Source organism: Limulus polyphemus, unplaced genomic scaffold, assembly GCF_000517525.1.
Source record: "Limulus polyphemus unplaced genomic scaffold, Limulus_polyphemus-2.1.2 Scaffold2818, whole genome shotgun sequence".
Taxonomy (NCBI): Eukaryota; Metazoa; Arthropoda; class Merostomata; order Xiphosura; family Limulidae; genus Limulus; species Limulus polyphemus.
The window spans coordinates 43,088-54,822 of NW_013668428.1; the positions used below are offsets into that span (position 1 = coordinate 43,088).

Sequence of the window (11,735 nt, forward strand, 5' to 3'; positions counted from 1 at the left end):
ATTTGATCTAACCAGCCTTTTATGTAATAACTTTCACCAGAAGAGCTACTCAAATTCTACACTAATAATTACAGTTGATAATAAATGAACACTCATCAACAGATAATCATAAGTACTTTATTTTCAGTATTGCTTAATCCATGTCCTATTTAACTAACCATAATATGTTGGGTACTAGTATTCATAGCCAAAACTGTGTATCTCTAGTACATGTTACTTTTCAAGCTTTTCCTGGGAAAGTGTGTAGTCTCATCCACAAACTTTGAACCTTTTCTATTTTAGTTGACATTCTGACCTCAAGGGAGTGGCTAGTTCTCTAAATGTAGAACAGTTGTCCTTTGTTCCAGGCTGTACACATATTATTCCACATTATTATATGCATAGAAAAAGCCCAAAAGAAATACTAACTTTCAGAATTTTTCTATTCCTTTCTCTGTTCACTACAGGTGACATTATACAAAACCTACCTTTCTCTATTCACTACAGGTGACATTATACAGAACCTAGTATGTTGCATTAACTAATATTTTGCCTTCATTTTATGTTACAATATACATCACACAGTCTAACTTATTGTATTCATTATAGGTGACATTAAATGCCACAAATTCCAACTTTTGTGTTCTACGAGTGAGATCTTTTAATTTATTTTCTTCAGTATACATCATTATTGTCTTTCTAGTGGATCACAAACATCCATTTTATACAGTGTAATATTCTCAGTTTTCAATCACTCATCTCAATTTACATTTCATAGTTTTGGGTTTGAAATGTAGCATTACAATAGTTTCTGTTAACTTTGTTATATTTACTACTGCTCTTACTTCATTGTTTTAATCCTATTATTGTGATCTTTTTCATTTCTTATTACTACTTACACATTTTTATTAGTTCTTAGGGTTTAAATGTACTTATTTCATCTGGCTGCCTGTTCTGTAAAATGACCATAGAGGGTAGATAAACTTGGATTACTTGTTGGGTGTTGTTAAAGTTGGATTTGTTGTTAGGTATTGTTATAGTTGGATTAGGTGATGGGGATAGTTAATGTTAGATTAGTTGTTGAGAATAGTTAAAAGTTGGATTAGTTGTTTGTGATAGGTAAAGTTGGATTAGTTGTTTGTGATAGGTAAAGTTGGATTAGTTGTTTGAGATAGTAAAGTTGGATTAGTTGTTGGAGATTGTTCAAGATGGATTTGCTGTTGGAGATAGGTAAAGTTGGATTACTTGTTGGGTATAGTTAAAGTTGAATTAGTTGTTTGTGATAGGTAAAGTTGGGTTTGCTGTTGGAGATAGGTAAAGCTGTATTAGTTGTTTGTGATAGGTAAAGTTGGATTAGTTGTTGGAGGTTGTTCAAGATGTATTAGTTGTTGGAGATAGGTAAAGTTGGATTATTTGTTGGGGATAGTTCAAGTTGGAGTAGTTGTTGGAGATTGTTCAAGATGGACTATTTATTGGGATAGTTCAAAACAGATTAGTTGTTGGGATGTTTAATGTTGGATTAGTTGTTTGGAATAGTTCAAGTTGGATTAGTTCTTGACTATATTTAAAGGTATATTAGTTGTTGAGTACACTTAAAGTTGATAATATAGATAACAATTTATTAGTTGTAGGGATAAAGTTGGATTAGTTATTGGGAATAGTTAAGATGGATTAGTTTTAGGGGATAGTTGTTTGGAATAGTTCAAGTTGGATTAGTTATTGACTAAATTTAAAGGTATATTAGTTGTTGAGTACACTTAAAGTTGATAATATAGATAAAAATTTATTAGTTGTAGGGATAAAGTTGGATTAGTTATTGGGAATAGTTAAGATGGATTAGTTTTAGGGGATAGTTAAAGTTGGATTAGTTGTTTTGGACACAGTTCCTATCAGGTTGTAACGAAAGTTCTGTCCGATTTTTGAGCCGAAAATGTTGAACAAGATTTAATTAAGTTCTATCTCTATCTGATGTTTAGTCATGCCCACATAAGTAATACACCTCTTTTACTTTCAGGATATAGGAACATTATTCAAGAAAATGCTTTCAAACTGACTAAAGCACACAATCGTCATGCCATGCTCTACGAGTTTCATAGAGAGGTCAATGCAAGTGCAGCAGCAATATCTATCCAGAACACTTATGGTGTCAATGCAGTAAGTGAAAGAACTTGTAGGAGGTGGATTTTCCCATTTCAGAAATGGGGACTTCAGTTTAAAAGATTAGCCAAGAGAGGGTCATCCAAATGGACCCGATTCAGAGGCACTGGAAGCAGCTGTTGCAGCAAATCCTGCCATTACAGTTAAGGATCTTAGCAGACAATTGAATGTTAGCCATATGATCATCCATCACAAATTGAAAAGGACCTGTCTGTAGATAATCACCAACAATGTGTAAATTACTGTGAGACATTGTATTCACGTCAGCACCAAGTGCCCTTTTTTGGACAGAGTTGTTACTGGGGATGAGAAATGGATCCTTTATCATAATGTTAAGCGCCGTTGTCAGTGTCTTAGTCGTGGTGATAGACCTGCCCAGCAGCCGAGAGGGGACTTGCATCCAAGAAAGATCATGTAGAGTGTATGGTGGGATATGCAAGGAATTGTCCATTATGAATTGTTAAACAATAAGCAGACAATCACAGCAGAGGTTTACTGCCAACAACTGCGGTGTTTGACAACAGCTTTGGACAAAAAACGCCCATCCTTAGCAAACAGAAAAGGGATCATTCTTCATCACGATAATGCACGTTCCCATACAGCACGAGTAACCAAGGATCTCCTAGAGGAACTTGGCTGGGAAAAAATTGCTTCACCCACCATATTCTCCCAACCTTATTCCTTCTGACTATCATTTGTTTAGGAGTTTACAAAGTCATTTGGATGGACTTAGACTAACTTCAAGAGAGGAGGTCAAAAATGAGTTAATCTCTTATGTTGGGTCAAAACCTAAGAAATTTTATAAAAGTGGCATCCAAAAACTTGTTGACAGATGGAACAAGGTTATTGAAAGCAATGGAGAATATATTGATAATTAAATTACATCTATAATCATCACTATTTTGTTTGTGTAATTTCATTTGAAAATCGGTCAGATAGTTTGTTTTATTTAGTATTTTATTTTCCTTTTTAATATATGTAAATTGGTTATCTTAATTGTAATACATATATTTTTACACTTATTGCACAGTTTTGTCATTCTTTTAATTTGGTACTTTTATATATAAACATTAGTTTTTGCTGTATCATCCTACTAATGACTATATTTAAATAATAACATGTTGCAACCATGTACCTCAGATGTTGATCTACTCTTAGAGCCATTTAATCAACTTTTACTGGCCACTCTATGTTGTTAGAGAAGATTATTTCAAGTTCCGAGTGAATTAGTGTCACAAGGATAGGGAATTGGTAATAGTGCATGAAACAAATTAGTTTTACTGTGTGTCTTGCAAATCATATTCTATTCTTTCTATAATAGTTAGTTTCATTAATAGTATTCTTTGAATTGTGTAATATAATTAATACATATATTTTTTCATTTTTATATCATGACAATTATTTAGCATTTTGGGCTTAGTATATGTATACAGGACTCACTTAAATTTTCTAAGCTGGCCAAACCTTCCCATATACTACTGGAAATATAACTGAAACTAATGCTAACAGCTAGTGTACCTAAATGATAAATCATTCTATTATAATCATATGTTTTTGTTTTGTGACCTTGTATATTTCAAGTTAAGCTAGTAGGTTCAATTAGCTATATAAAATGCTGGGTTATTTTTAGTTCCCATCAATTTATGTAGCTAACTCTAAATTAAAGTTAATGATAATTTAATTTTACATAGTTCAGTCCTACTATTACTGTAATGAAAGACTTATGTTAAGATTGATAAAAACATTTATGTACATAACCAGTTACACTGACACATTACTTTAGGTTTTTTTCATTTCTTTGTAAAGTAGTTGATTGAATAATAAATTATATTTCATCACAAGAAAAAATAAGGAATGCAGTAAAATGTTCAATGAATAAAAAATTTATATTTTGTACAGATGTATTCAGTCTTAGCCACTCAAACTTAATACAAAAACTTTAAAATCAACACCTTTACTTACATGCATGTCAGCTCCATATCCAGGAACTCCTATAAATATCCAGTCTAACTTACTACTCTCAGATGTATGGGGGAGAAAATATGGTTGTTCGTAGTGCTTTCTTAAAATGTTGGCAACAAGTGGATTACAGTTGCTCCTAATAGCAAAAAATACACATATTTACTATACCCTTCTTCTAAGTATGAACAAATATTTACTGCAGTGATCTCTCAACTAATGAAGGAAATGGAGATTCTTATTAAGAGAATATTTAATTCCTTCTTTAACTGAAGCTCTGATCTGTTGTTAAGAGTGCAAGCATGTGATGTTTATGCAAGTTATACCAAAAACCGAACACAGGTTTGTTAGCGAAGCTTCTCTATAGTTCAAGAATGAAGTTTTTACAATTTCAATATAATTTACAACCAGCTTAGCTTTTAGAAGGATTTCTATTCTTGTTGAATTAGAATTCAATACTAGTTTTAGTTTCTTAATGGCTAAAGTTTCTTTGATTCTTACATCTTGCTCTCACTGTAGGAACTAAATATCATTTTAGAGTTATTTTCATCAGCAGTTCCACCACATTCCTGATCTAGATGTTTGTAGACATTGTAAGAATTACTAACACCAAACTTCAGATACTCTTTTGTAGAGTCCTCTAAACGATACGTGGTTGATCCAACAAAATCTCATCCACATCCAGAACAAACATATCAATAAACAACATAGGATCATCGGCATTTATTACTTCTGTCGTTTATCCTGAAAAAGTTATCAAACCTCAATACTGATTTTAAAGCTATACAAACAGAAATCTGAGGATAATTTTATTTTAAGATATTTTTTATTTTATTTCTCAATGCACAACTGTCTTTACCCATAAACAGTTTAGGCATATCATAACTCCCTTCAGGAGGAGTATTCACACTATTTCTAAAATGTTTTCAAGTAATTTGAGATGAAAAGTTTAACACTTTCTATTTTTCTATGAATATAATAACAGTCATTGGCATTATGATATGCTCTACATTAAAATTATCCTTATAGTTAACAGCTATAAAGCTGTTAACACAACATCACAATCCTGTATGTATTGGTTCATGATACACTTCTAAATGATTCATCAACATTAATATTTAGATTTTAAAAAAGGCAAGTTTGAATAATTTTCTTCTTCAGTTGTAAATTTTATACAAGGATATTGTTTGTTTAGATCCTCTAATGATAAATTCACATGTTCTTTTCCACAAAATTAACATCATCTACATACCTATGGTACCTAACAGGTTTAAAAGTTTCTGTACAGTAATCTAACCATTGTTTTCATGATATCAAAGGTTTGAAAGACTAGGTGCTAATTTGGAGCCCACAGCAACACCACCTGTTTGATCATAAACACTACTATCAAACTTAAAATAAGATTTCTGAGTAGCAAAATTTAATAACTAAAAAAAACTCATTTGGTTAAACTTTGTACAATTGTACCATTTTTAAAAACCAAATCCCCTGCTATTTAAATTACCACTAACAAAGAAATATTAGTGAATAATGACTTAGTATCAAAACTTGTCATCAAATATTCAGTCTAACATTTGTTTAGAAATCTCAAAACAATTCCCAACAAATACAGTAATTCTTTTCAAATGCTTTAAGAAAATAATTTAAAAACCTGCAAGTACCTGGTTATTGGTACCTATATTCAAAATTATTGACCTAATGAGACAACTGTTTTTATTAATGTTTTTTAAACCCTAAAGTCCCGTAGGGAGAATCTCCAGTCTAATATCTTTATATACTTTAACTTTAATAAATATTTCTCCAATAGACCTTCTCTTTTTTCTTTTATGTGAGATAAAAATCCAATTTCCTAAACTTAGTTTCATCCAATATTATTGCAAGTACATATTTACACAATTTTCTCTATCCAAAATAACTACATCATTTCCTTTATGTGGTTTCACAATATATATTTAAAATTTTTTTTACACTAATTATATACATAATTCATCATATTTAACATAATCCATATATTTACTATTTTTATGGATTGATCATTGATCAATAAACTTATTTTTAAATCCAAATTTATATGCAGTTTAGTATGTAACATTTGATTCAAAATTTAAGACATTTTTTTTCTACATAAAAGTTGCTGTTATTTGTACTATAATGTCAATCATTTTCAAATACTTTTAAATGAATTGTTAATAAAGTGATGCACTATTTTTATAAAGGTGATTCATTAATGGAAATATTTATTCAATGCCATCATGCACTGTTCTTATAAAGGTGATTCATTAATGGAAATATTTATTCAATGCCATCATGCACTGTTCTTATAAAGGTGATTCATTAATGGAAATATTTATTCAATGCCATCATGCACTGTTCTTATAAAGGTGATTCATTAATGGAAATATTTGTCTATAACACTAATACACTTATGTAAATATTTATCGAATAAATAATGCACTATTCTTACAAAAGTAACTATGGAAATATACTTATCTAACAAAGCAATTCACTTACCAACCAATATACCAAGGTTTATATCCTTCAGTCATTAGAACTCTTTCTGAGCTCATATTGAAAACTTCTTCCAAAGTTTCAAACTCTGTCCCATACGAGAAGAACTGGCAATCCACATCGTCATCCACATGAGTAGAACTATTTAAACCATAAATTTTTTGTAGAAATGAGAAACTAAATACTTCTCTTGCTGTCCAGTTCACCATGGCATCTGATACAACAACAGGGATACCACTGTATGCATACCTACAATATACATAACATACCTCTTTCATATACTTTCATGTGTAAATCATCATTTTTCCACTTAATTTTCTGAATTAAAAAAATCAGAAGGATAATATTCATTTCAAAACTACGTATCAGATTTCAGTGGTTAGTTCTAATAAAGAATCATAACTGTATATACTGTACACATATCTAGTGATAACTAGAGTGTAACATCTTTTAGATATCCATAATCATGAATTATAAACAAAGGAAGTAATATTCATTACACATTAAACATATCTATCATTCTCACTGAAAAGTTTCAAATATTGACTTTTAAATACTGCATATGTTAAAAAAAACGTTTACTGCTGATACATAAATATATATATAAACATTTAGCTACAACAAATGAAATTGTCATACTCCTAATACACACGTTACGATACATTTTACTTTTCCATTCAAATAAACTAAAATACTGTTAAGCTAAAGTATGATAATAACACAGTAATTTAATGATAAACTATTAAATTTCTCTTATTATCTTTGATGCAATATGACAATCAGACATTTTAAATAACTCTGCTGGAACTTAAAACTCAGACATTCTATATTCTCTCAGTTGCAATATGATAATCACATATTTTTATTATCTCTGATGCAATATGACAGACATTTTTTATCATCTTTAAAAAGAACTTAATGCACTATCTAATCAACATACTTTTCAGTAGTGCAGTAATGTTATTCATTATCAAAATGAACTAATGAAAATTAAAATGGTGCTACTGAAGAATGGCTTTTTGTTGAAAGTTGTAAACAGTAAAACCAGGATATACAGTGAAGAAACACACCACCACCAATGCTGTCATTGATAATGGTCCAAGTTTTCTGCTGACCCTCATTCTACTGTATCTACAAACACTAGTAGCTTCAAGAAATGAATAAGTTATAAGAATATATTCATAATAATCAATTTCGAAACAAAGCTAAGAATCCAGATTTTTTTAAAGTTAAAGACAGAATTCGTTATCTAAAATGATCACACATTATTTACCTGTATAATTGTCCTTGATGTGAATGAGGTTGTATAGGTTCAACAATTAGAACCTTTGATACACAAATTAAAGGTTAAAGAACACACAAGTACGCCAAAGTACTCTGTCCAACTATATGTGTGTGGAACACCAACAGACAAATTATACTTCAAAATAATGAGAGATTTAGTTTGAATGAGGAAACCAACTCCTTAGAGCTGGTGATTAACTTGTTTACTTATCAGCATTGATCACATAAATTAGTATTGTAAACTAATCCATTATCAACACTATGATTAAATCAACTAATTTCATTAAAATAATCAACTAACTAAAATTGGTGTTTCTAATTATTACTATTTTCAATTATTAAATAATCAACTAACTAAAATTGGTGTTTCTAATTATTACTATTTTCAATTATTAAATAATCAACTAACTAAAATTGGTGTTTCTAATTATTACTATTTTCAATTATTAAATAATCAACTAACTAAAATTGGTGTTTCTAATTATTACTATTTTCAATTATTAAATAATCAACTAACTAAAATTGGTGTTTCTAATTATTATTATTTTTAATTATTCCAATTACCCAAGTAATTAGAATACTGCCATAATGATTTCTTTTTATTATATTTGATTAATACAAGATTGTTTGGCTTAATCGATTAGTGCCACCATTCAAGAAAGAAATCAACTAATCAAAACGAGTTTTCCGATTATTACTATTTCTGACTATTCCAACGATTCAAGTCTTGTGAGAATAATTGATTAGTCGAATGTACCTGACTAACGAGCCCAACAATTACTCAGTTATTAAAATTATATTAATCACCCAGACCTAATCAACAGTAACATCATTGGTGTTTTTCTTATCATTTATCCACAAATATTACCCTAAATTTGTCTAGGTAACATTGTTATTATATTACTTGTAACATTTTTTATTTAACATAATTACTCAAAATTTGTGTAGAAATTATTATTACTGTTGATGTTATTATTATGATGTTCATAGCATCTTTTATCCAATATAATAACTTAATTTGTTTTTCAAACATAGCAGTGTTATTCATGTTCTGAATGGTTTTTGTAACATTCTTTACATACCACTGTGTATTTTCAAAATAGGTAACATTAATGTTGATAGTGAATTTTTTTTATATTATTATGTGGACATATTTTTTTACACCATTATAGCTTTTTTAATCACTAAAATTGACCATTTTGGTAAAAGGAATATTAACATCTGTTTACTTCATTAACTTATGCATGTTATTTAGATAATACTTTTTTCCATCAAACTTCAGCATTTAGGAGTTAAGAAAGAATCAATTTACAAAAGTAGAATATTTACTATAAAATAATTTAGTAATACTGTTTTTTGTTTTGTTTTCAACTTAGTGTAAGTTTATATTTTGACTTCCTTGCTTTTTAGTGACTTTCAGTAATGAAAGTCACATATTCAAAGTATTAAAGAGATAATAGACAATGGTATTTTCAAAGCATATACTGCTAAATGAGGTAAAGAATGTACATAACTTATTTTTATAATGCCAATATAACTTTGTATTATGATCAGTGTCCATGATGATAAACAAGAACCTCGGGACCTGAACACATAACACTCTCAGAAAGAACCAAACAGCATAATAAAAAAATTAACCTGAAATATGACTATTGTAATAATATACACTTAAGAAAATAGAAGTACATAATTAAAACAAAACATTCAGGAAACAGATGAGATTAGAAAAGTTTAACTCAGTGAAAACTTTATAAAAAATCCTATACTTTTACAAAGTAGACCTATAATACCTTTTAAAGTTTAAGAAAGAACAAATGCTGAAAATGTTGCCAAATAGTATACTTTAATATTATTTATCTTTCTATTTTTCACTGACCTATTGCCTAATCAATGGCCCTTGTAGTTGTACTTAATACTAATAGTTTAGTTATACTTCATTATTTTACAGGAGCAAAAAACAAAATATTAAAGTATACATCACTTACGTTTTCCGATACTGTTAGTAATATATCAAAACATACTTTTCAGCTTCTGAAATCAAGCAACTTACTTTTTCTCAAACTGTTCTGGTGAAAGGTTCTTTTTTCTCTCAATTTTTTTCAAATTATGGCACATGTTACAATCAACTGGTGGCATAAAGACATTGCGAAGGGTAGAAGGAATTTCTAAAGTACAGAGTTTATTTGCAAGATCTTCATTGTCAGTGTTAGTACTCCAGAGAAACCAGAATTTGGTAAACCCTTCAACTGTGTGTAATCCGCAAATAAAACACAGTAAAAACAAAAGTGTGCACACACCTATCCATAGCTTACAAAACTGCATGAAACGCAAAGTCCTTCTTGTTTCCGAATTTAGCCTTATAACTGATGAAAGATTATTTATCCGATGTGGCAATATCTGGGCAAATTCTGGCTTTTTAGAAATTCTTAAAAATAGATCATATGGTGTAAGTCTAGGTTTACTTTGGTCTTTTGCTACCACGTTCATTTTCTTGAGCACATATTTTCTTGTACAGTCTCTTTTTCATCTTTCTCAGTCATATTGTTCCGACAGCGCCAGTCACGTGACGCTGCTGGCGCATGCGTGACTCAGTTTCTAGAATTATCAGGGAACTCCTCGAATGTTGGAGACGCCTCATTGTTAGTATAGCTTGCTTGCTTGTAATTAAGCACAAAGCTACACAATGGGCTATCTATGCTCTGCCCACCACGGGTATCGAACCCGGTTTCTAGCGTTGTAAGTCCGTAGACATACCGCTGTGCCACATCATTTTTTTTTGTTTTCGTGTTTAAGTCGTTCTTTTAAGCCACCGCGTATCACGAATGGTAAACAGGAAAATAAATTTACAGACTTTCTTTTAAAATTCAACGCATGCTTTCTGATACGTTCGTGAAAATGAAATGAACTTGGAATCAAGAGAACTATTTTCATGTGCTCTCTTAAATACCCGGCACTCCAAACGAAAAACTGGATTATAAATAAGTGAAGCAGGAAAGTGAGTAAATTTGTTTGTAATTAAGCACAAAGCTACACAATGGGCTATCTGGGCTTTGCCCACCACTGGTATCGAAACCCAGATTCTAGCGTTGTAAGTCCGCAGAGATTAGATAAATAATGTCTACGTGAACAGCTTTAGGTTTTCATTAGCTTACTGGTTATTTTACTTTTATGGAACTTTTCGGTATTCTATCCTAGATTTAGTATTTTAAATTGTTACAGAGGATAGTAACTTTTTGTTACCACTTCTATCTACTTCGCTTTATATATTAGGATCAAGTTAATATCTCGACATATGTATATATATATTTTAAATTTTCTTTAAAAAAACATTGGCTTAAAAACAAATTGAAGTGCGGACATGGGAAGCTGTAAAATAGCTATTTAAAAAAAGAACAAATAAAGCTTAAAATCATCTATCACGATTAGCGTGTTTTGTATACATGTATGTATGTATATATATATATATATTTACAACTAGCTGGAGTACCCGTCCCCTGGATTGAAGTTATGTAAATTCATGATTAATAAAAGGTTATTTTAGGACATGAAAAGTAACTTATATGTAATTGTAAAACATGAAAATGTGAAACCGTAAAGCTGTATGTATCTCTGCATGAACCCAACAAACCTTCATGTCAAATTTGGTGAAGATCCATCAATAGGGGGCGAAGTAGTGGTAAAGAAATGCAAAACGCCCATAAAAACCGCAAAACTGAAATTTTGTATGTATCTCCCGAAGGACCCAGTGAACCTTCATACAAAATTTGTTGAAGGTCCATCTACAGGAGATGAGGTAGTGGTGAACCCGGAAAAACGCCCATAAAAGCCGCAAAACTGAAAATTTGTAT

The 11,735-nt window shown here is 30.3% G+C and overlaps 1 protein-coding gene across 2 annotated transcripts in view; it reads right to left on the bottom strand.

Moving 5' to 3' along the window:
* The window catches only part of LOC106467980, a 14,350-nt gene extending 3,915 nt beyond the window's left edge, over positions 1 to 10,435 (bottom strand). Inside the window, exons 1-3 of one of the 2 annotated variants that reach the window (XM_022396236.1) lie at positions 9,938 to 10,435; positions 6,607 to 6,744; positions 4,099 to 4,234 (exon numbers count right to left, since the gene is read on the bottom strand). In XM_022396236.1, the coding sequence (XP_022251944.1) occupies positions 4,099 to 4,234; positions 6,607 to 6,744; positions 9,938 to 10,374 (711 nt within the window). In that variant the 5' untranslated portion in view covers positions 10,375 to 10,435. Of the gene's footprint in view, positions 1 to 4,098; positions 4,235 to 6,606; positions 6,853 to 9,937 lie in introns of both variants that reach the window. The other variant, XM_013928372.2, reaches the window with a different exon arrangement.
* Positions 10,436 to 11,735: the final 1,300 nt, after the last annotated feature.